This window comes from Chrysochloris asiatica, unplaced genomic scaffold (genome assembly GCF_000296735.1).
Source record: "Chrysochloris asiatica unplaced genomic scaffold, ChrAsi1.0 scaffold00029, whole genome shotgun sequence".
In the NCBI taxonomy this organism is placed as follows: Eukaryota; Metazoa; Chordata; class Mammalia; order Afrosoricida; family Chrysochloridae; genus Chrysochloris; species Chrysochloris asiatica.
In genome coordinates, this window is record NW_006408547.1 from 18,443,466 (window position 1) to 18,469,104 (window position 25,639).

The 25,639-nt window shown below is 40.0% G+C and overlaps 1 protein-coding gene across 1 annotated transcript in view; it reads left to right on the plus strand.

The window, feature by feature from the left end:
* COL4A2 (collagen, type IV, alpha 2) overlaps nucleotides 1-25,639 on the plus strand; it is a 184,425-nt gene that overhangs the window by 77,383 nt on the left and 81,403 nt on the right. Inside the window, exons 3-14 of the mRNA XM_006851540.1 lie at nucleotides 2,098-2,232; nucleotides 2,323-2,367; nucleotides 5,367-5,483; nucleotides 8,226-8,297; nucleotides 10,475-10,510; nucleotides 10,619-10,681; nucleotides 12,380-12,415; nucleotides 16,732-16,773; nucleotides 18,917-19,015; nucleotides 21,111-21,146; nucleotides 22,105-22,155; nucleotides 23,479-23,523. Coding sequence (XP_006851603.1) covers nucleotides 2,098-2,232; nucleotides 2,323-2,367; nucleotides 5,367-5,483; nucleotides 8,226-8,297; nucleotides 10,475-10,510; nucleotides 10,619-10,681; nucleotides 12,380-12,415; nucleotides 16,732-16,773; nucleotides 18,917-19,015; nucleotides 21,111-21,146; nucleotides 22,105-22,155; nucleotides 23,479-23,523 — 777 coding nt within the window. The remainder of the gene's footprint in view (nucleotides 1-2,097; nucleotides 2,233-2,322; nucleotides 2,368-5,366; nucleotides 5,484-8,225; nucleotides 8,298-10,474; nucleotides 10,511-10,618; nucleotides 10,682-12,379; nucleotides 12,416-16,731; nucleotides 16,774-18,916; nucleotides 19,016-21,110; nucleotides 21,147-22,104; nucleotides 22,156-23,478; nucleotides 23,524-25,639) is intronic.

The window sequence follows — 25,639 nt, forward strand, 5'->3', positions numbered from 1 at the left end:
TAGTGAATAATTGTTATCAGGACTGACTGTGAGGGTTGGAAATGTGAAGGTAGACATTTTATAGCAAAAGGAGGGAAGTGATTGACTTTGTAGTCCAGGAGCGGAGTTCCCTGGGACTATCAAAGGAGAAAAGCGGAGTGCAAGACCGTACCCAGAGAAGCAGTGATACCAGAGGTGGAGGCAGAGACGATAACGTGGAGATATGGAGCGACTGGTGACTTTAGACCCAGAGAGGGAGAGGGGCTGTGTGCTGACAACCAGGGAGCAGGCTTGTAGTGTATACCCTTTGGTTGGTTGATGATGCATGGAGGAGATTGTAACCATGGCAATGAAATGATATACGATAGGATGAATGTAAAGCTAATGTTCTCCCATGTAAACTCTCACGTAATTCACAATAAAAGTTTTTTAAAAATACGTATTTTATTAAGCCCTGCATATGATGCTTCATATCAGTCTACCTCTGTAAACAAATTCATGTGGCAGATAGAATAGTAGTATCCCACCTGACCTTGGCTCAGGTGGAACCCTAAAGGAACTTGTGCAGAAATCGCCTTAATTCAAGGGAAGCAGGAGTGTCCCAAGCTTTGAAGTAGTTGTTGTTGTTGTTAAGTACCATGGAGTCGGTTCCGACTCATAGTGACCCTACAAAGGGTTTCCAAGGCTGTAAATCTTTATGAGAACAGACCGCCTCATCTTTCTCCCACAGAACCACTGGTAGTTTTGAACTGTCAACCTTGAGGTTAGCAGCCCAATTCGTAACCACTACGCTACCAGAGCCCATCTTAATCTCAACCTCTAGTCGTGATCATAATCTTCATCAATATTGTCCATCCAAAAGAAATTTCTTCCAAGTTCCCAAGGTATTGGTGGCCAATAGCTAAAAAGGGTTTGGCAGCATAAGACCTAGAATGAAATTCTGAGGCAAGATTGCCCCACAGTCCTCTATCTTGCTGTCTGTAGAAAATTCAAAGTGCATCTTGGGAACTATTCTGAAAAGGAAGGTGAGGATGGTTGCCCAAGTCAAAAGCTATAATCAATGCCACAGAAGTATGCCTGGAGAAACCACAGAATTGGTGCATGTTTTACTGTGTGTATTCTCAACAACAATATTTTTAGAACTGTATCTTGGATTACGTTTTTTAAATTCTTCATTTCACCTCAATTACTTGGGATATGGAGAAGAACCATTATAAATATTCTTTTAAAGACAGACAGTTTATATGGGAAAGATTACGTGCAGTTAATGGAATTTTAAAAATATAAATAATGGTTCAGGTTCTCCCAGAAGGTAAAGGCAATATGAGAATTTGAAATTTGAAAGTAAGTAGAATTTGGCAGTAAAAGGTTCTTTAAGGAATAGGCAAATTCCCTTAAAGAGATTACATGAACTACTTCTGTATGTTTCAGGAACCCTTAACTTTTTCCCTGTGTGTCTGTACACATACACACATTTATGTGTTTGTGAACAAAGGGTAGTGTATATCTAGTCACTTAAACACCTGGATCATTTTTTATAATTGGATGCAATACACATTTACATACTTACTAAGGCGCTCTGGTAGCGTAGTGGTTACTAATCAGGCTGAGAACCTCAAGGTCAGCAGTTCGAAACTACCAGCTCTTCCGCGGGAGAAAGATGAGGCTTTCTGCTCCCATAAACATTTACAGCCTCAGAAACCCTGTACAGGGTCGCTGTAAGTCGAAACCGACTCCATGGTACTTAACAACAACATCTGCGTTTTACTAAGAAAAACAGAGACCAAAATCATAGAAATTTTTGAAACTTTTTTTTTTTTTAACGGAAATCAAATCAAATGATTTATTTCATCCTAACCCAATCCCATTTTCTGACAACATCATTTTCGTAATTTAGTATAGCTTTTTTCTCACAATTTTTTTTCCTCTCTATGACTTCTTTCTAAGCTAGACATGACTTTGTTGGAAATGTGGCCAAGCACAGCAGTTTATATAAAATCTTCTTTGAACATTATATAACACTTGCAGAATGAAAAGAGTCATTTCAAAAGCAACTACATCTTAACATGCTTATTCATTGCTCCGAATCGTGGAATGTCACATCTTCTGTTTCTACAGGGTCAACCCGGGCCAGTGGGCCCCCAGGGATACAGCGGGCCACCAGGATTACAAGGTTTCCCAGGATTGCCTGGTCGTAAGGGTGACAAAGGAGAAAGAGGAGTTTCCGGGATAACAGGTCCTAAAGGAGACGTGGTATGGATCGTTGTTAATATTCCCTGAGAGTTGGTGATGGGTGGGAGAGAGGATTTCACCTCCATTAAAATGTGTCTGCTTTTTTCATAGGGTGCAAGAGGCGTTTCTGGGTTTCCTGGTGCTGATGGAATTCCCGTAAGTTCTTTTTGGAAGATTAGAATTTTAAAACACAGTTATGACTTAAAGAAACACTGTGTACTAGATCTCCTCTTTTGTTTATAGCACATAACTTCTGCAGCCATATTTGCATATTTTCCTCCTGGAATCCAGTTAAACAGAGGGCTGAACAGTGTTCTTTGGAAACTTTGTCTCAGACTGGAGGCAGCTTTTCTAAAACTAGGAATTGTTTGGTAATCCGAGCTATAGTGTTACTCACATATGCTCAATGAAAAGTCAGTTATGAGATTTCATTTGAACTATCAAACATGATAGTTTGAATATAAAGTAGTCCATCTGGCAAAGAAGCTAGAGGCAGTGAAGCTCTGCTGCCCATTTGTGCCGCCTCTCAAATTCTTTGTAGTAACCACACATAAAATGAGAAAGAGAAAAAGCATGCTTTGTTCATGGGAAAATCTCAAAATGCAATAAAATGTGTTTTTCTAACCTAGTTTACTTTACTTCTTGTGGCATTAAAAAATAAATAAACAAAACAGCCTGACTCACAGCCTCCTTCACAGGGAGCCCTGAGCAGATTTCTCAGGGTCAGTTTCCTGGCCAGTCCCTGACTTCAGGACCTCTGTTTATGACACATTCCGATCCATCTTCCATCCTCCTACTGTGACAGTTGTAAGACATCTGCTTCAGGAACCCCACACATATTCACAGATGTTTACGCTCTTACCGTACACATGTGTGTTCTATTTTACCGTACATATACACACATTCACACGCACAAGGCTAGAGAGGATCTCTTCCTTGTCTCAGCTTCACAGAAGTAGGCCTTCTACTTGGCAGGAGAATGGAAGGAACGGGTGGAACGTGGTCACAGAAAATTCACCCTTTTTCTTTAGATCTACAGCTCCACATTCTAGAAGACTTTTGCAGTAGTATAGGAGATGGTCATAGCCAAAGAATGAAAGACACATTGATCAAAATGGTGATCCTAATTGTCACCTAATGAAGACCTCAAATATACACATCAGTTACTATGCACAATGATGAACAATTGAGAAAATAAAACTTTACAATGGTTATAATCTGGAGAAATTGGCAAGCTTTTCAGTTTGTGATTTTTCCAGTATTTTCCAGAAGAATGTGTAGAATTAAATCATCCAGTATTAGATTCTCTTCCTTTCTTTTTTAAAAGAAACTCTTTGGACTTTTAATCAGTTTTGTCTTTAGAAACTGAAATCTGGATTTAAATGTGGTGAAGTTTTAACTTAATCTGTATCATAGCTGAATTCATTTTTTTTATTTCATAGTCATTTAGCATCAAAAGCCAGTGTTGCAGAAATCAGGAAGGAATTAATTGTTGGATGACAGAATGGTTGCAGTGAGAAAAAACTGATGACTTTCTGAAGAATCTTAGTACCACTCAAGAAGCTTAGAGCTGCTTAATCTCAGAGCTCTGATGACGAACATTAAGTTAACTTAAATGTCACCTTTCATAGCTAATCAGTTAAAATGTAACATTTCAGCTATTTGGAAGTCATATATGAAAAGTGTTGTGCAGTAAATCTTAAGAGCGGTGTTATACAGAAAAATATCTCATTAGATGTAGAGCAATATGAGATGTACTTGCTTAATGTCTCTTCTCAATATGACTGAAAATTTTCTTTAAAGCAACATCTCAAGCTAAAATCAAATTGGCGTAGGACAGAAGGTTTTTGTTGAAGCACCGTTTCGAACTAAGTTCACACTGCCGTGAAATTTCAAGTGATTTTGGTCAATTCTAAGTATGAATCACCAACGGCCAACAGATAACTCCAGGAGAAAAAATTAAGAGCTCCATGGCCCATATGAAACAATAGCATCCAGGAATGCTGAAGAGCTAGAGTAGAATGCTAGAAAGCTTGTTTTCTCAGGTTGAATTTGAAAGTTCAAACTTGGAGAGACCACCTCTGTCTTTGTTTTGAAGGGTATCAGACAGCTACCTGTAAAATGACATCTTAAAACAGACTGTGTTCATTAATTCATACACGCTATCAGGATTTCTCTGACTCACCAGACAAGTTTCCTGGAAAGTCTGTGTGTTCTCTTTTCTGTGTCAACAGCATTGATGTAAGGGCTGAATATTCAAACTAGCGAGATGTTCCAATACAAGAAAAATTCCAGTTCATTGTACTTTTTAATATCACTTTTCATCTAGGGCTTTACTCATATTTGCACATCTCTCCAAATAAATCTTTTTAAAAAAAACCAAAATCTTAAGGATCCCCAAAATTGGTTTATTATCAAGAAAAGCAAAGTTTAAAAGAAGTTGTACAATACTAAAATATGTATCTAAACATCAAGTATGAAAAGAAATAGTAAAATAGACTGTGGTCGCATAGTACCTAAATTATAAATGATCAAACCTCTGTGTCTCCCTGAAAACAGATTCAGTGAATTGAGATATCCACAAATTCAACCTGATCTCCAATAACTCAAAAGACATTTGATCACGTTGTCTCTCCTGTCTCACATTTCTCAAAGTAACTGAATTGCTTTATGCTTGAATCTAATATCTAAAATCTTATGTTCCCAAAGAAAGTAAATGAGAGAAAATCCATTCTTCTAAATCATCACTGAAATTACATTGTAGGTATGAATATTGTACTTATTTGGGATATGAGTCTTTTAAAAACTCACCATCTAGAATTCAGGTGTGTACAGTTGATAAAGACATCCTTATCACCCTTGAGAAGAATCCAATTGCTTCTACGATTATTTAAATACTCTCCAACCTTAGCAAAGTCCGCATAAAACAGAGATTTGCCTTGAAAGTCGGTCCCCTGCTTAGTAATGCATCCTTAGGCCATTATTTTTTTAATCTTTCATTCATCAGTAAATGTATCCATTTTGAGTTATCTTTTCTCTTGGATTCATGCCATGGTTATCTCTTATGAGACTATTTAAAATTGATTTAATATGCAGTCACCTGAAAACGAAAATTAAGTGAGCTGAAATATAAAGTGATTTTTTCTCTTTCCCAGGGACACCCAGGGCAAGGTGGACCCAGAGGAAGACCAGGTTATGACGGCTGCAATGGAACAAAAGGAGATGCAGGTCCACAGGGAACTCCAGGCTCTGTGGGCACTCCGGGCTACCCTGTGAGTATTACCACTGCACATGTGGCTCCTTAGTTCTGTGGTGGTTGGCCCCCGATTCGCAGTGACCCCGTGCACAGCGTAGCAAAATGCTTCCCTGTTCAGCACCATAGTCACAATGGGCGGTGGATCCATCAGGTCGTAGCTTTTCATTGACTGATTTTCAGAAGTAGGTCATCAAACCTCTCTTCCTAATTCATCATAATCTGAAAGCTCTGCTCAAACCTATTCAGCATCATAGTACCATGCAAGCTGCACATGAGGTGCATTGACCAGGAATCGAACCCACATCCTCTGCATGGAAGGCAAGAATTCTACCACTGAGCCCACACTGCCCCACCCAATTAGTTCTAGATCTTGAGGTGATGGGTACTTGTTAGTGGTGCTGTAGAAAGACACCACATCCTGATTTCACTGTTTACCAGGGCTAATGGGACTGGTGGCCCCAGCTTAGCCCAAGAAGAGCTGTCTATCACAAAACTCTTAATGGGTAATTCTTTTTATCTTAAAGAAACTTTGTAAGATGAGTGTGTTGACTCATCTTAGCCTTCTATAACATGAAAGAAAAGGAAAAAAACAAAAGAAAAAACCCTCCCTTCTCATCGGTCAGTGGTGGGGATGGAAACATGTCTCTGCTAACGGATACCTGCAGATCCATATCAAGGCCTGATTTTCCTAGATTCAGATAACTTCGTTTTCTATATTCATTATTTAGATGTTAACTAGAACATAATTCTTTTGTGTTTGTATTATCCACCCATGTTGTGTGTGCTGTTAAATTAATCCCAACTCTTCGTAATCCTATAGAGCAGAGTAGAACTGCCCCATGAGGTTTCTGAGCCTGTAATTGTTACTGAGGAGTCCTGGGGTGGTGCTGTGGATTAAAGTGCTGGACTGCAAGGTTGGTTTGAACCGCAAGGTTGGCAGTTCAAGCTCACCAGCCACTCCTCGGAAACCCTATACAGGGTCGCTATGAGTCAGAACCTACTTGACTGCACTTAACACCACCAACAATAATCTTTACTGAAGCGAATTGCTAGGTCTTTTATTCCATGGAGTGACTGGTGGTCCAGACCCTGATGTTTCAGTTAGCACCTGAGCCCTTAAGCATTACCATCCCAAGGCTCCTCATTCACCCATAAGGTCTCCCCGAGGTCACCTTCTCCTCCCCCGTATTCCTGTGCAGTCAGCAGTGAATGATATTGTAATAGTAAAACTAAGATTTTTAAAGTTTAAACCTTAACAAAATTCTCTATTACTTTCTTCACTAAATTAGAAAAACCCTTGTGACATGATATAATTAGCATATACAAGATAGGAATCGATTTCTTTTTTTTTTTTTTTTTTTTAATCAAAACCCTACATGGAATAATCTTGTGGGTGGCCACATTTATTCTTTAGGTTCTAAGTAAGAAAATCCTGCAATTTTTTTTCCCATAATAAATGTTTACCCTCTCATCCCCAAAATCTTGCAAATGTGTAACTTATGCAAGATTTTCATTTGGTAGGATGTTTTGGTTTTGTAAAAGCTACATGCACATGTTGGAGGAGGAATAGCCATGAGCTTCTAAACCAGGGCTTCACCCTACAGCCAATGGCATTTTCAGCCTATGTGTTGCTCTCCTTTCCTCTTCATGATCTGTTTCTTTTTTATGTTGTCCACTTTTTTCCAATAAAGTGCACAGTTTTCTATTCTAATACCATAATCTTGGAGTCCTGGTGTGGCACTGTAGGACAACAGTGAAACAACAAGGTCGATTTGAACCACAAGGCCAGTGGTTCTAACTCACCAGTTGCTCCTTGGGAAACCTGTACAGGGTCTCTATGAATCAGAACAGACTCAACAGCACTTTACAACAATAACAATCATAATTTAATTCTCCATAAATATGCCTATTGTTGTTGTTGTTGTTGTTAAGTGCCGTCGAGTCAGTTCCGACCCATAGCGACCGTGTACAGGATTTCCGAGGGTGTAAATCTTTACGGGAGTAGAAAGCCTCATCTTTATAATATTCATTTTATATACAGATATAAAAGATATTCTTGTGTATTGATATATGTACACATATAGTATATGGTGGTGGTGGTGGTGGTTATGTGCATGGAGTCGGTTCCGAATCATAGCAACCCTGTACAGGGTTTCCGAGGCTGTAAATCTTTACGGGAGCAGAAAGCCTCAGCTTTCTACTTCCCATAATTCAAATTTTAAAGAACTCAAAATCTCTTCTACAAAAGGTGTTTAATAATCTCTGTGTTCATGTTTGTTCATACAGTCACCTCAAAGAAAACACATAATATTATGAAGGAAAACAACATTAGTAGACTAGAAGATTCATTTGCTGAGGATTCATTTAGGTTCATTAAAATAATTTAAATCCCGTAAACTTTGACTGAAAGATACCATTGTAATTTGAAGTTAAAAGTCTCATCCTTATGAGTGAATATAGTGATTGGTGTTCAGAATAGTCTAAACAAGCCATAAGAACAATTTGACGTTATCTGGTGTGGTGCTGTGGGTTAATGCGCCAGACTGCAAAGCTGTTTGAACTGCAAGTTCAGCAGTTCAAGCTCACCAGTCACTCCTCGGAAACCCTATACAGAGTCACTATGGGTCAGAACCGACTTGGCGGCACTTAACAACAACAACATAATGCTCAGTATTCAATCCTGTAAATTATTATAGCTGCATTAAAGGTTAATGGATTTTTTGTGATTTTTTTTCTCTTTAATGTGTTGCTTATCTAGGGGCCTCAAGGACCCAAAGGACAAAAAGGTGAACCTTATGCATTATCTCAAAAGGACCGTGACAAATACAGGGTAAGTATGCTAGAGGTGTGACATGCAGTGAAGCAGTTCGGTGTACAGTTTTAGATTAGTAAAAATAACTATTAAGCTAACGCTAAGTCATAAGAATGACTGAGTGGAAGACTGCACAGAATGGTGGGCTAACCCAAAACTATGATTTATTTTTAAATAATTTTAATTTCATCTCATCTTCTTACACATCCCTGTGAATAACCTTTCCTAGGTGGATGGAAGCAGAGAAAATCCAATCATTTAATTACTGAATTTAAAGCATAATGACAGAAATGTCATACAAATATATACTGATCACTGACTTACTCTCTCAACTTCCTCACTGATTTCTGCTCGTGATGTCAGTTAATGTAGACATAACCAGATTGAAAGACTTAAAAGAAAACAACGCTGTCAAGTCTGTATTAATAGTTTTTTTAGCTAATAATGGCACTCATTGTTAAGAATATAAATATATTTTTAGCTAACATGGTGACAGATAGGGCATGTGGGAAAAATCTGTTGCCATAGAGACTGTTGTTATTGGTAGGTGCCATCGAGTCGGTAATGACTCATAGCGACCTACGCACAGCAGAACGAAACACTGTCCGGTCCTGGGCCAACTTCACTATCGTTGCCACACTTGAGCCCATTGACGCTGCCACTGGGCCAATCCATTTCACTGAGGGTCTTCATCTTTTTCTCTGACCCTCCACCTTACCAAACATGATATTCTTCTCCAGTGACTGGTCCATTAAAATGGTCTAACTGAATGTTGAGAGATCTAGTATCTTTAAATCCACCTCAGCCACAACTTTGCTTGGTTTGGCTTGCTTCAGTCTATTCACCATTCTGCACTCAATTTCCTCATCTATAAAAATGTGGATGCTAATCGGATAATTTGTCGAATTCCATTCAGCTCTGCAGTTCTGTGGCCTATGTGACTGTGGACTCCATCCTTACACAGAGCTCCCCTGGGGCTGACTGGCCCATACAGGGAAAGTGATGTTCAATACAGGAAGTAGGCTTGTTTCTTGAGAGCATGTTTGCTACACACTAGTTCTGCCGATGTTTATATTTTCATTCATTTAAGATATTTGTCTTCTCTTTATTTAAATGGGGATTCCCGATATTATTTTACTGACCACAGTTTAAGTTTGTAGTACTTCTAAATTAAACATCTTGGCAGGATGTTATCTTGTAATATTATAAATTGACTTGATTCTTCTAAAATATTTTCTGTTTCATATTTCTCACTGGGCATCATTCACTCTTACATTGGTTAGGCTTTAATGCATTTGATGTGCAGGTCACATTTGTACACATGGGAGGAAGTTGAGGAGAGTCTAGAAGTCCAGTGGATTTCATGTAGACTGGTCCTTGTTATACTGAATGTTCTCTAAGTTTCCAATCATTTTCCAGAGTCCCAGCTTTGCTACTCAGTCTCATTTAGACCATAATATAGGTTGGAGTCCTGGTGTGGCACTGTAGGATAGGCATTGGACTGCTGTTTGCAAACCCTGAATCAGTCGCTCCTCGGAAAGCCTATGAAGCGCAGCCAAGAGTCGGAACCGACTCGACACCATTTAACAGCAACCACAAGGGAATGTGAAACATGCTGGTGTCCATTTCCTAGTTATTTTTTTCTAAAAGTAAATTTGAAGATGAATAACATTAAGAAACTGAAATAGAATTTTCTTTTCTTAATGCAAATGTTTTTAAAATTTTACTCCTTATGCATTTGTTTTAAAACCTGACCTGTTATAATCTGCATATTTAAATCATGTGTACCTATAGTGGTGGTGAGCTATTGACTTGGTTCTGCCTCATAGCGATCCTGTATAAGGTTTCTAAGGAGTGGTTGGTGAGTTTGAACTGCCAACCTTGTGGCTCAAGCCTACCTTATGGTCTAGTGCTTATCCTACAACGCCACACCAGGACTCCTGTGTGCATACATACACACTTTAAAAATATTGAGAAACAATAAAGGTATTTATGTTTAGGAAAAGTTAAAAACTTACAAGCATGACAGAAACCTCTCATGTACAGCAAATAACCAGCATGTTGAAATTTTAAGAAAATGAGCAAAGTTAGAGCTGATATGGTTTATGTGCTTATTTTCAATATTGTAGTAAAATGTTGTTAAATCTAAATATTCTTAGAAGTTTTAACTTTAACAATTATTTCTTCCCAACTAGGGTGAACCTGGGGAACCTGGATTGGTTGGTTTTCAGGTACGTTTCAGTTTTATTAGAGAATATTCTAAACAAACCTCAAAAATTACAAGACTCCAAGTATCTGCCTGCCTCTTCTAAAACCATTCTCTTGTTGCATGACTACAGGGGCCTCCTGGTCACCCTGGACACATGGGAGTCATGGGTCCAGTTGGAGCTCCAGGAAGACCAGTAAGTACCTGGGTGCAAGATGTTCGCTGGTAGACCCTTGTTAGATCATCCTTTAGGGATACAGCATCTTCAGCCTTTAGATGGAGGCAAAAGTTTCATGAAGCTCTGATACTTGTGGTCACTATAGAAATTATCAAGGCAAATGCTTCATTCTTTACTTGCATTCTACTGCTACTGAGACTGAGGAATAAGGAGTCAACTTCAATGGGTACCAGATCACTGCCACCCATGTCAGATTTTGACTTGGTGTTGTCTGAGTGTCTTCCAGTCATATACAGTCATTTCCAGCCCCATACCTTTCCACCTGACAGGGACCTGTCATTTCTGGGCAGAGCAGACCCAAATCCAGCATGCTGGTAAGGAGAAAGTAAGGTGTGTCATACCACATGTAGGTGGCAGCCGCTATAGGAAGTAAGATATTGGACATCAACTCCCGAAATGCCCCTCGTGTCCTACCTGAAAGATGGTCTGTATTGCTCTCTCCCCTGCCAACCAAGTGGTAGAGACAAGTGTGACAGGACAGAATACCTGAAGGAAGGAAGAGTGGTTGCAAGGAGAAGAGAAGAAGACCAATATGCTCATGCCTGTCCCAAGACCATACACGTGACCCAAAAGATGAACTGGATCCCACGAGGAGTTTTTTGACTCTCTCATTCCCCAAACTTTCTAGTAGAAAGAATAACACAGGAAGAGATCTGAGTTCAGTAGGAGAAAGACCTCATCACAGAAAACTCTTAGATGCTTGGGATTGACAGATATTGAGAAGCAAGAAAGGCATTTCTGTTTGGGGAAACTGAGCCATACTAGTAGTATGAATGTGGGGGCACTCATACATTTCCTTCAGACTGTAGCAATAAATCAGTTGTTTCATGTTGTTCCCTAATTCTGTGAAAGTCATTTTTGCAGGTAGCTCGCTAGCTATGAAAGATTTCTCCAAATGGATTGAGATAAGGATTATATAGTAGGACATGTTTGCTTCTCTCTCTACTCTCTCTCTTTCTCTCTCTCTCTCTCTCTCACACACACACACACACACACACACACACCACCCACTTTGGCGTTGCTATATTTTAAATACACTGAACTCTACAACAACAGAGCATACAGAGGGTAGCCTTTAACTCATTGAAAGTGATTCATATGGACCATTAAAACAGTCCAGTAATCCCCAACCTGTCCATTTCTTTGCATCTACTTCTAAACACAAAATTTCTCTTGTCATGGGCTCCAAATACTTATATCCTGAGCTCTGTGTTGAACTAAATGCTTTGCAGCTCTGCGCTTTCACCCCTGCAATACTGGCCTCTAAGATTGATTCTGCCAATGAGCTTTTGTTGAACTGCTACTCAAAAGTGCTGCATTGTGTCCTCTGGGATTCTCCCAGGAGAAATAACCTCTGCAATTGCAGGGCCTGGGACCTGTGCAGAGATCCAAACTAACACAAAGAGAACATGAGTGGAGTCACAAACCCAAAGCAGCTGTACGTAGACAGCCAGCAAATTCTGAGAGCTGTGACCCCCAGTCCTTTCCTACCATACAGCTTTGCATCCTTACAGAAACAAATGAATTCTAAACCTCTGTGAGCACTCCGTGATGGTATAAATATACACTAAATGGCTTTCCCAGAGTTTTCTAGCAGATGTTATCTGGGGCCTGGGCTAAAGAAAACAACTGACACATTTCTTTATATTTGTGCAGGGACCACCCGGACGCCCTGGACCAAAAGGGCAACCAGTAAGTTGGTATTGTGGGGATGAGGAAAAGGGACGGGGGAGCTTAGCTATTTGTGTTATATATAAAAGCTATATTCTGTTCTTTTTGTTTACATAGAACGACTTGGTTGACAAATTTGTATTGTTAAATTTATATTTAAGAACCATTTTGTAGATTTTTCCAATTTACTTTTAAACTAAAAATTTCAATCCAATTGAGCATCTAGAGTGCCTGCCACTTAAGTACTCAGTGTGTTGAGTAATTTGTTGCAACCAAATGATTTAAAACGTTTCTGGTGTTGTATAAAAATCAAACTAATGAATTGAATCTAAAATGTAGATCAGAACAGTTTGAGGACCTGTGGCGCTGTGGGTTAATACGCCAGGCTACAAACCCGTTTGAACTGCAAGGTCGGCGGTTCAAGCTCACCAGTCCCTCCTCAGAAACGCTATATAGGGTTGCTATGGGTTGGAAACGACTCCACAGCACTGAACAACAACAACAATATTTGTCACCAGTAGCTCTTCAGGAAAATGAGACCTGATGATGTGCTTCTATAGAGATGTGGTGGTGTTAAATGCTAGGAAATCCTATTAGTCAGTTTGACTCTGGACTCCTGGTGTGGCATTGTGGAGCATCACTGGACTGCGAACCACAAGGTCGGCAGTTCAAACTTACCAGCTGCTCATCAGAAACTCTCTACAGGGACGCTCTAAGCCAGAACTAAGTCAATGGCACTTACAGCATCTCTGCCCTTTACAGTGGCTGACAGTCAGAATTATCCCAACAGTATTTGTCCACATGTGTAAAATTGTAAGAATGGAAAAATTACAGCTACATATGTTGTAAGGAGGCCAATGAACTTCTTCTTCCCTGGATAGAATTAGGTTATACAAGAATGTAGAGCTTTCAAGAGCAAAGATGTCAGCTTGAGTACTAAGGTGCGCCTGACCCAAGCCATGGTATTTTCAATAACCTCATATGCATGTGAAAGTTCAACAGTGAATAAGGAAGACCGTAGAAGAATTGATGCCTTTGAGTTAGGGTATTGGAGGAGAATATTGAAAGTGCCATGGACTGCCAGAAGAACAAACACATCTGTGTTGGAAGAAGTGCCTCCAGAATGCCCCTTGGGAGACCGGGTGGCCAAACTTTGTCTCTCATACTTTGGACACATTATCAGGGGGGACCAGTTCCTGGGGAAGGACAGTGTGCTCAGTGAAGTGGACGGTCAGTGAAGAAGAAGAAGACCCCCAGCTGGTAGATTAACACAGTGGCAGCAGCAATGGGCTCAAACGTAGCAACGATTGTTAGGTTAGCACAGGCCCAGGCAGTGTGTTATGTTCTGTTGTACGTAAGATTGCTGTGATTGGCGTCAACTCCACGACACCTAAAAACAACAACATAGGAGTCTAATGTCAGCAGAAGACTAGAAGAGTTGATGCTATTGAGTTATGGTGTTGGAGGAGAATATTGAAAGTGCCATGGGCTGCCAAAAGAACCAATAGATCCGTTTTGAAAGAAGTGCAGCCAGAGTGCTCCTTGGAAGCCAAGATGGCCAAACTTCATCTCTCATACTTAGGCCATATTGTCAGGAGGGACCAGTCGCTGGAGAAGGATATCATGTTTGGTAAGGTGGAGGATCAGAGAAAAAGAGTAAGATCCCTAACGAGATGGACTGGCCAAGTGGCAGCTTCAATGAACTCAATCGTGGCAACAGTAGTGAGGTTAGCCCAAGATCGGGCAGTGTTTCGTTCTGCTGTGCAAAAGGTTACTATGAGTCGGTAACTACTCAATGACACCTAACAACAAGAACAACAAAGGGGTGTGTTTAATAATATTCTAGTTGGGTTAAAGCCCCAAGCTGTGTCATTTTCGTCAGAGGAAAAGATTATTAAGTTCATTGGAGCACAACAAGGTAGGTGGCTGTTGAGAACTTGGAGAACAGAACTAAGGTACATTATGGCCTAGGAAAGTTGGATAAGCGTCCAAAACAAGCAAAAACGAACTTCACTAGGGAAGTGGTTCATCAAAAGTCGACAGGAGTCAAAAATACTAGGCTACTGTTAAAAATCTTTTAAGAGCCATACCCTTACCGGGACGTCCAAATGAAGAACGTTTCCAAGCCTACATGTTTAAAATGCCTGCTGCATGTGAAATCCCACTTCTATGACCCTCCTGGTGACCACTGCAGCCAACAGTCAGTGCCCCCTATGCTCCCATCACTTCTGACGCGACTTCCGGCCTGATCTGGAGCTAGTTAAGACTGCTACCTCCCCTACTGGACTCCCCACTGTCCAGCAGCCTTGAGCAGGATGGGAAAGGACCCGAGCCAAGAGAAGAGGATGTAGGACAGGGGCAGCCGGGGCCAAGGAGGCAGCAGCCAAGATCCAAGCTCAGCCAAGAGCCTCAGATCTCCACTGGCCATTGCGTATACAAACAGCCCTCCTCACCTTCTGACCAAGTCATTTCCTGGGGACTTTGACAACCAGCTCCAGAGACAGAGAATGACCGCAGGGAACTAAAACAAACTGCATTCTACTCTAGTCTAGCTGATTTTCTGTGCTTTGATTTCAGACTTCAGCCAGGTGGGAAAGAAAGGAAAAGCAAAAATTAATTAGAGGCTTTGTTTTTATTTTCAGAGAGTAGCTGGGCATTTGAGGGGGGCAGATGGCATACTACAGAGAGAAAGATGAGATGGAACTCTGTATGATCCTTTGTCAGTATAGGAAATATGGAAACCCTGGGAGTAAAAGAAACGATTACTGTTTCTGTAATGTGCATGTATTTATAGTATAGTCTTTCATAGGTACCTTGTTTATACATCAGAGTTGAGTCAATTTGACCTTATTGTCAGGAGTGACCAGTCGCTGGAGAAGGATATCATATTTGGTAAGGTGGAGGGTCAGAGAAAAAGAGGAAGACCCCCAAAGAGATGGATTGACTAAGTGGCAGCATCGATGTCCTCAAGCATGGCAACAGTAGTGAGGTTGGCCCAGGATTGGGCAGTGTTTCATTCTGCTCTGCATAAGGTCGCTATGAGTTGGTACCGACTCAATGGCACCTAACAACAACAACAATATATACCATTTTTCTGAACACGTGGATTTTAGCCGAGGACTTAGAATACTTACTGATGTAAGCATAACCCTTCAGCATAGGTTGCACTTCATTGTAAAGAAAACAAAAAATCCTCACCCTGGAGCAATAACATCGTGATAAATGGAGAAAAGATTGAAGTTGTCAAAGACTTAATTTGTCTTGGCTTCACCATCAACACTCATGGAAGCAGCAGCCAAGAAGTCAAATGACGTATTTATTGCATTAGGCACATCTGCTGCACAAGACCTCTTTAACGTGTTCAAGAGCAAAGACATCAGTTTTAGGACTTAAGTGCGCCTGACCCAAACCGTAGTAGTTTTCAGTAGCCTCATATGCGTGTGAAAGTTGGACAGTGAATAAGTAAGACCATAGAAAAATTGATGCATTTGAGTTACGGTGTTGGAGAAGAGTATTAAAGGTACCATAGACTATCAGAAGAACTAACTAATCTGTTGTTGGAAGAAGTACAGTCAGAATGCTCCTTAGAAGTCATAATAAGCAAACTTTGTATCTCATACTTCATACATATTGTCAGGAGAGACCAGTTCTTGAAGAAGGACACCATGCTTGGTAAAGTGGAGAGTCAGCAAAAAAGAGGGAGACACCCCCACAAAAAACAAGATGGATTGGCACAATGGCAGCAGCAGTGGACTCAAGAGTAGCAGCAATTGTGAGGCTGGCAAATGACTGGGCAGTGTTCCCTTCTGTTGTACTTAGGGTTGTTGTGGGTGAGAACCAACTCAACATTGCCTGACAACAACACGTACAATCTTAGTGGGTGCTCAGGAGACACTGGGGAGTATACTTAATACAAGGTCATATTATGTTATATCAGGTTCAAACTTTTATTATATAGTTTCATATAGAAATAGGAAAACATTTATTTTTTATTTTTATTTTTGTCAATTGGTTTCTAGGAGGTGAAAACAGAATATTATATAAGAATAGTAGTCCTGTAATGTTACAGATGTCTTGGGTTTCTTTTTGTAAAAAAGAAAGAAAAAAAATGTTCTGCAGTGTGGTTAAGCAGTCAGCTGCTAACCTAGATCAGTGGTTCTAATCCACCAACCATTCCATGGGTGAAGGAAGAGGCAGTCTGCTTCCATAAAACCCTACGGGGGGCAGTTCTACTCTGCCCTGTGTGGTCCTTACAAGTCGGAATAGACTCAATGAACACAGCTTTGGCTTTCTTTCTCTTTTTTTTAAGAACTTAACAAAACCATTTATCTTTTCAGGGCAACAGAGGACTTGGTTTTTATGGAGAAAAGGGTGAAAAGGTAAAGACAATATATTAAAGCTGATTCATTCAGCATTTAATAATTAGAATACAAATCATTTTAATTGATTATATTATCTTAAGCCTATATGCCAACAGAAATTTACATATGAAATTAATCATTGTAAAGTGCCAAGTTGTAACACATGCCGCAATGACTGTTATGGATCCATAAGAGCAAAATGAACCATCTACTTGTGCACCAACGTTCACTGCAGCTTTACTCGACGTAGCCAAAAGGTGAAAACAACCCATGTGTTCATTAACAAAGTATGGTACATATGAAAGAGCTTTAAAAAGTTCATAGAAGACTTCCATTATCTTTTTACTCCATTTTTCCACAGACTTTTTGAAGACTCCTCATAGGCAATGGAATATTACACCAAATAGACAAGTGCATAGAAATAAATGTTTTTTTGATGATTCAAAGATAACTTGATAGTTTAAAGCTGAGACAATCTGTGGTTAGCAACTAGACAATAAATTTAGAGGGTAGACAAAATGGGGAGCTGTTGCTTAAGAGATACTGAGCTTCTATTTGGGGTGATGAAAACATTTTGGAAAGAGATAGTGGTGATGGTTTGTACAAAGTGATGAATGTAATTACTGTCATTCCAATTGTTCATTCAAAAATAGTTACATGACCATTAGGGGCTATATATTTTACCACACTTGTAAAAAAAGAAACATTTAGGTTCACAATAGTCTTCTAACATAGAAACACAACAACAGGGTAGTAGGGGGTGGGGTCAGGATGAAAAGGAGCCACGTGCCCTTGGGCTGAAGTCCAAAGGGGTGCTAATGAGACCACCTACGACCTTTACCCTTACCCCTCACCATCTACAAAGGGAGTGCAGTGCACTTTAGAGAGGTCTTCTGAGACAATTCCAGCCAACCTCCAGCACGTAAAAAATGAAGGCATTTTACCAAGGGCGTCTTCTCTGTGGCATTCCTTCATAGGGGGTCAAAAGAAACTGAGATAAGAATTGGAGACCTCAGACATGGAGCCCTCTCAGGAAGAAGTGATAGGGTCGTCTTTGTTGACTCCAAGCAGGAGTGATGAGGTGAAATCTGTAAGTCTTCATGGCTTAAGATTCAAAGGCCTCGTGTGTATTGAGCAGATTACATGAGAGGACCTGTGTCCAAGTCTCAGTATGGTGCCCAGCACCCAATGAGCACCAGAGCTTAAAAAAAACCCTCACAAACATACAGTCCCATTTCATTCACCAAGAAATCCTCTACCCAAAGGAAAACCGACTTGTCCCTTAGACCCCTTCATTTGAGCATTTTTGTTTTGTGTTTTTTATTACCAAACACATCCAAATAGGAGATCCTAGAGTGGAACCAAGTCCTGTTCCCGTCTGAATGGACAGCACAGACGAAATCATAAAAGAAAAAAATTGAGGGATTCAAATGCATAAAAATGTAAACTCCCATAAAATGAAATATAAATAAAATGATAAGGTAGAACAAAAATGAGAAAAATCTTGTGAGCAATCATTGAGAGGAGGAGGGAGTAGCCACATTAGCTACAACAGCAATAAAATCAGTGTCTGTAACCTACAAAGAGCTTATCCATTAATCCAATTATTAATACCAAGGTCCCAACAAGTAAATGAGCGATGAACAAGCAATTCGCATAAGAAATGATATTTTTTTAAAAAACCGAAGAAAAGCGTTTCTTGCTAGTAATAGCAATTCAAATTAATGAAGATACTATATTATTAAGGGAGCTGCTTTTTATTACGTAAAACATCCATAAATGGTGACATCCAGGGATGGTCTCTCATCACTGTACCTTGGTACCAATATTGGAAGTCAATAGAGTAGTATGTATCACAAACCACAAAGACATGTAGCTTTCAGACCCAATCATTTCTATTTCTAGAAATTCATCATAAGGAGCTAAGTTCCTCAGAAGCAAATACCACCCCAAGTTGTGAACAATCTAAAATTCTGTTATTAGAGAAATGCTTCATGAAATAACGCTTGTATGCATTCATTCTAAAGAATAATAAAAGGAGGATACAAATAATATTTATGTTAGACTGTTGCTCTCCAAAATAGGTATACGTAAGAATAACTGTATTGAAGTTTATAGTTTCTTTTCAATTTAAAGAATGCTTTTGTTCACCAACACACAGGGTGACATAGGGCTCCCAGGACCCAATGGAATTCCATCCGATGGCGATCGGGCCAGCACTGGACCCACGAAAGATACGATTCACCCAGAACAGTATAAGGTAAAGGGGTGTCAGAAAAATGGACTGTTTTCCCAGTTGAAGTACAAAAAAGGAGAATGATAAAGGAAATTTTCTTCAGTTTCATTCAATCCCACTGAAAGTGGGAGAGGCGTTCCATGAGAGAACCTCAGCGTCACATTAGTGAATAGTGTGTAAAAGCACATTCAGCCCTCCAGGATTGTTCTTCATCATTCCACACGTTTGTTAGAATTATAATCAAATAGCTCCATCTGTCCATCAGCTTAAACAATTGTCACGAGTTTAAAATAACAGCGAAACAGCCTAAACTCTTTTTTTAAATATGCTTCTCTAATTTAAATATAAAGTAACTATCACAGTATAATATAATTTGGAAATATTTGAGTGAAAATTTGCCTTAAGCAAAATAAAATCTATTTGTTCTCTTTGCTGACAAGAAGCACTTTCCCCTCCCACTACCCCTCCCCATAGAAGTCAGTTTTCTGACTCTTAATTTCCATGAATGCTTTATTGGGTTAAAATGTACATTTAGAGTCTAAACTACAAATAAACATCCTGAATTCTAACCTTTTTAAATATCTACAACTGTGAAATGAATGGCAGGAGCTTGGGATTCAGAGCATCATCTTGGTCAGGCAGACCAGGGCTGAAATTCCAGCTCTCTCTCCACAGAGACTGAGTCTTTCTACGATTCATTTTCCCTTGCTTCAAATGATGATCTCATAGAGCTATGCAGTGCATTACATCAGACAGTGTGTGTATACTAAACATAGTGCCCGGCACATTCAAATAAATGGGATCTAAAACAAAAACAGACTCAAACATAGAAGTCTTTGTGTTTTCTGAATAGAATGTAATTTTCCCTTAAGATGTAGGTTGAGATGGGTTTGGGTGTCCAGTCACGGTGAGAGAAGGAAGGTCACACTCAGTGTGGTTGAGACAAGCAGGACCACAGCATTAAGAGAAGAAATCAATCCAGGCGGCTGGGACTTGAGGTAGCAGAAACACTTGATACAGTAACGCACATCCAAAGACAAATGTGTCCAAGCACAGGTGATTGCGCACCTGCAGGACACCTCCAAATGTGACAGTAGGAGCAACCAAGGTAGACAAAATGTGGAGTCCGTGTAAGTGAAAGTACTCAGGTGAAGGACTCAGCCAAGTAGGGTTGAAGAAGGAGCGGGTCAGAGTCAGGTTGGACTGAGGCTGAGGTACCTAAGCATCCCAATCAGATTTTCTCATTTCCTCCTTTTTGCATGCATGGGTGAGGACTTGAATAAGACCTAGGGCTTGGATAAGACCTAGCCTACAGTAGTACAAAGTCCTGCTCCAGGTGTGATGGGGATAAAGGACCAAGCAGGTCATAGCATTTCTTTCACCAAGAGAAGAGAAAAGGAAAAAAGCCAAAGAAAGCTGTCGTTGGTTTCTAAAAGCCACTTTTTCTTGAGGCTTGCATTCCAACTGTATAAGCACTAGACCATAAGATAGTTTGAACTGCAAAGTCGGTGGTTCAAGTCCACCAGCCACTCCTCAGAAACCCTATACAGGTTCGCTGTAGGTCGGAACTGACTCTATAGCACTTAACACAACAACCTTCTGAATGATGTTTTATTCCAGCTAATGTAATGGGTTCTGATGTGATGCTGTAGGTTAATCACTGGACTGATAATCGCGATGTCCGTGGTTCAAACCCACCAGCCACTCCTTAAAACCCAGTCCAGACTTATCACGAGTCAGAATCAGTGTGAAGACACACAACAGAGCAGTGAAGGACTCGGCCGTGGGCATGAACTCCCACTATGAGGATATGACATATGCCTGTAACTGAGAAACGAAAACTGCACAGATTGAAGAGTAGACATGATGTCGGTAATACCAAAAATCATACGTGATGGAATTAAAAGTGTGACAATCCAGAAAGAAATTTAAAAGATACTTTTCTTTTTTCCTTGAATTCTGAAGCTATAAAATTTAGGAGTCAATGTCACAGTGGATTTGTGAGGATAGTTTAGAAGTTTTATCAAATACATAGCTCCTCATAACATCAAACTCTAATAAATTTTAAATAGTATAATTCTGAAATTAATGCAGTTCTCCTTTTTCATATTCTTCACAGGGTGACAAAGGCAGTATGGGGGAACCAGGAAGAAAAGTAAGTCACCTAACAACATTGCTTCTCACTTGTAATTCCCAGGTTCTCAGTGTTTACCTGGGAGTGATGGAATATGCAATAGTCTTCAGTACCCATTTGTCTACAACAACAAAATATTACCATTTATTCTCACACTTTTCCAGAAAATGATTGTTTTTTTCCTTTTACATAACAAACATTAGTTGGTCAGTGCCATTTTTTATTGCAACACTGGCTAACCAATGCCATAGGTGCCCTGGTGGCACAGTGGGTTAAATGTTGGCCAGCTCACTGTAAGTTCAGCAGTTCAAATCCACTGTCCGCTCTTTAGTAGAACGATGAGGTTGACGGTTCCCACAAAGATGACAGCCTCAGAAACACTATGAAGCAGTTGTGTTCTGTCCACTAGGGCCAATGTGAGTCAGAAACCACTGTGTGATGATGGCTTTGGTTTTGGATTTGGGGACTCAATAACAGGTTAGGTTCGGGAGCAGGATCCAACAAGTACCACAGTAATTGCTTTATCCTGCCCTCACACCATGCCCAGACACCTGATTATTAGCCAGGTAGGACCTCTGTGGTTAAAGTTTCTAAAATGAACCTAAATTCTTTAAGAAGAAAGAGCGAGAAGAGAAAGAGGGAAAGGGAAATGTGAGAATAGAGCTGGCAGCAGGGGCAAGGAAGGCTTATGGGCTGGCTTCTAGTCTGCTCTAGCTAAGTACTCACCTCTCTTCCTCTGTCTCTCTCGTTGTAAAATCACAGGTGACACGACCATGGCTTTGGCGTGCCCTCACTACTGTCCTCAGTTTACTCACATCTTCCCTACTAAGTGATGATATCCAGGCAAACTCATAGGGTTTCTCTGAGTCCTGCCAACATGTAGACTGTGTTCGGATCTCATATCAAAAGAGGTGGTCATGTGTTAAGTCAATAGAATTCTGAAGCTCTGTGACGTGATGTTCTCTTTGTCCTTTCCTAGGGCATTTCCTTGAAGGGAGAAGAAGGAGTCATGGGCTTTCCGGGAATGAGGGTAAGCCTTGTATCTTAGAATTGCATCCCTCTCTGGAGAAGAGTAAGAACAGAGTGCAAAAATGTGTCTGTTTACTCAGTTAAATTAGGCTGTGGTGACCAGACACACTGGGTCATTAGTGGTTCATAGTACCTCTCCTACCTTCCATATAGGAGGTCTGGGGGTGATTCCCACCAGTGTACCTCAAGTGCAGACACACCCTGTCTGTCAAGGGAGGCTATGTGTTACTAAGATGCTTAGAGGCTCAAAAACTCTCTCAATCTAATCCCCATCCAATCCCACTGTGCATGGGGTCACCATGAATCAAGAATACCAAACATGTAGAATGGCTGAAACACTAAAAGTTTATTTCTTGGTACCCTGAGTCCAACAAAAAGTGTCACTAGTGAGAAGGAGGGATCTCCTTCCATGGTGATTTTTGTCATCTTGTAATCTCTCAGGGATACCTGTTTCTTAGAAATTTTGACCTAGAAATGGCAGATACATCTTCGGCTCAGATTCCATTAGCCAAGACTCCATCACATAGCCAATATTAACAGTAGGGCAAGTTGGAAATGTGGGCATGGCCATGGGTCCAAGAAGACAGGAAAATGGGGGGCTGTGTAATCCTGGAGTCCTGGTGTAGACCTGTAGGATAAGCATTGAACTGCTGACAACAAGGTTGGCGGTTCTAACCCACCAGCTGCTCCTTGAATACCCTGTACAGGGTTGCCATGAATGAGAACTGATTCAACAGCACTTAACAATAACAACAACAAATGGTAGAAACTGCCCCTAAAAACTAGGGAAGAGAGGCTTATTAGAATATTGGAGTCGATGCCGTTTTATACTTTTGCCATTTAAAAAATTTATCCATATTTCTTTAAGTGATAGAAATAATATATTATGTGAAAATAGTACTAAAATGATTTATATCTAGAAAATCAAAGAGGTCTCTTGGTGTTTTGATAACTTTAATAGTAAATGTACTTTTTTTATTATAGTGAATTGTTCTTCCTTTATACCTTTGCACCATAGTTGCATGTTCTTGGGCTCCCCTTTTAAAATGGGGAAAAACTGAATACTGTTTTATAAAATATGGACCTAACCTAAGAATTGTTCTGTCAGCCCAACATTTTATTTGAATCAATATCAGGCACGATAATAATGCCATCTGGACATTTTTTGCTGTGTTACGTGAGAAAGGCATTATGAATCTGTCTCTAGCTCATACATACAGAAATAGGTTTTAAATAACTTACTGATTTTTACTATTTCTTATTCTCACTAATTCCGTTATGGAAGACATAGCTGTTAATGGCATCTGCTTTCTGTTCAATCCAGGGTGCAGCTGGCTTCGATGGTGAAAAAGGAATAATAGGACAGAAAGTAAGTCTGAACACACAGAATGCAGTCTGCTCTGGGCGGAACCATTGTGCACAGGCCAAATGTGAAGCTGTGGTATCTCAGAAAAGAACCATTGCCCAAGGGAAACCTATTGAAGATTTGCCCTTGCATTTACAGTAGCCTAAGTCGTCCTTCCTTTGGATCATTCGTGACACTTGCGTCAGGCTGGGCACTATTTATTTTTTTTTCCATTTTTTCGCACATTGGCCTTTTATATCTTTCCGTCTTTCTCTCCCTCCAGGCTTCCTTCCCATCATTCAGCCCCTACCAACCCTGGTGTTTGTTCCATCTAGTCTCACACTCTCATCGCTATGCTATCATTTGTCACTCTTAGGAATGTGGTCAACATGCTGACCAAATGCCCACTGTGCCTTTTTTCAAAATATAGACCTCACATATGAGGGGGCTTCAGAAAGTCTGTGGGAAAATTCCATTATCTTTTCATTCCCTTTTTCCACAAACATTTAGAAATCCCTTGTACTTTGATGCTGGTTTAAAGTCAGTGTTGACTCAATTCATTATTTTTGCCATGTGTCTGTGAATGGATTGTTTTACAAAACAAAATGTTATGTGAGAAAGGTATTATCTGGATCTAGGCCATACCACTGTAAATTAAGGGAGAAATAGGTTTTAAATGATTTGATTTATTTTTACTATTTATTATTCTTACTGATTCCATCATAGAATACATCGCTCACCTCCTTCTGATTATGGTCCCCCAGCGCCTCCCCAAGAACCAACTCTATCAAGGGGTCCTTAAGTACCATTTCAGATAAGTGCTAACTTATCTGAAGTTATAATAATATATTAATAATATAATATAACTTATAACCACATATTTTTAATATACGTATCATTTAACAAAAACAAACATACACATACTATTCTGCCACTTGCTTTGTTTTTGTTTGTTTGTTTTACCTAATGTGCGTTGGCGGTGCCATCAGGAACCTGGGGTCCCGGTGTGACGCTGTAGGATAAACACTAGACTGCAAGTTGGCAGTTGCTATGAGTTGAAATCAACTGAATGCCACCTAACAGCAACAAAAAAAGCAATCTTGATTCCACGTTGCAATAGAATTGCTTTCTTCTTCCAATTCCTGTCCTTTTACCATAATCTCAGGCCAGGCTTGAGCCCAGGATCTGCCCTAAAAACACGCAGCTTTCCATATCATTACTTACTAAGAGGAGATATCCCAAAAGGTACCATACCATTCTATACCTCAACCCAAGACAAAAAAGATCACCTTCTAGTTTGAGGATTACATAAGCAGTTATTGTAAAAGAACCAAGGACTAAAGCTATCATTAGCCTTTAAGGGCGTATAATTCAAGTGCTGGGAGCAAGGTGGTTTTCTAGAATAAACACTGACTGTGAACCACAAGGTCAGTAATTTGAGCCCACAAGCCACTCCAAGAGCGAAAGATGAAACTTTCTGCCCCTGCAAAGCTTTATAACCTTGGAAACCCTGTACATGGTTGCTATGAGTCAAACCGACTTGACATCACTTCATAACAACAATTAAAATGCTATTCTTTAATACTTTTATTTCTATTTGCTAGTGGAATCATGATTGTTAGTAGATTTTTGTGGGGTTTTTTAATCCAACACAAAGGAGTTATAGTGTTATTAAAATACAATTCAATACAGTGGCCACCTAGAACTCAGCAGATGGAAGACAACAAGATGCTAAGCAAGTATTTCCACCTGGTACCTTTGCTGCAGCCCAGATGTTAGGAATTCAGGCAAGCTTCTTGGAACTTACTTTCTGCAGCTGCAACAACTTGAGAAGACAGATTGTTTCCGTTAACAGGGACATCACAGTTGCTACGGAGAAATAGTTTACTTAACTATAAATATAAGAAGCAGACAGGGCATACACAGATGAGTCAGCCACCCTTACATGTTAGTACCAAACAACACCACAGTCATGTCTGTTGTCTGTTACTTACTTGCCAAGTTGCCATTACCCTCACCAACGGTTGTGTGCTCACAAACTTTGGTTTTATGGTATAAATTGGAATCAGAAACCAAATGCAACTTCAAGGAGCAACTGTAAAACAGTAACATAAGATGCATTAAAATTGGGTGAAACTAA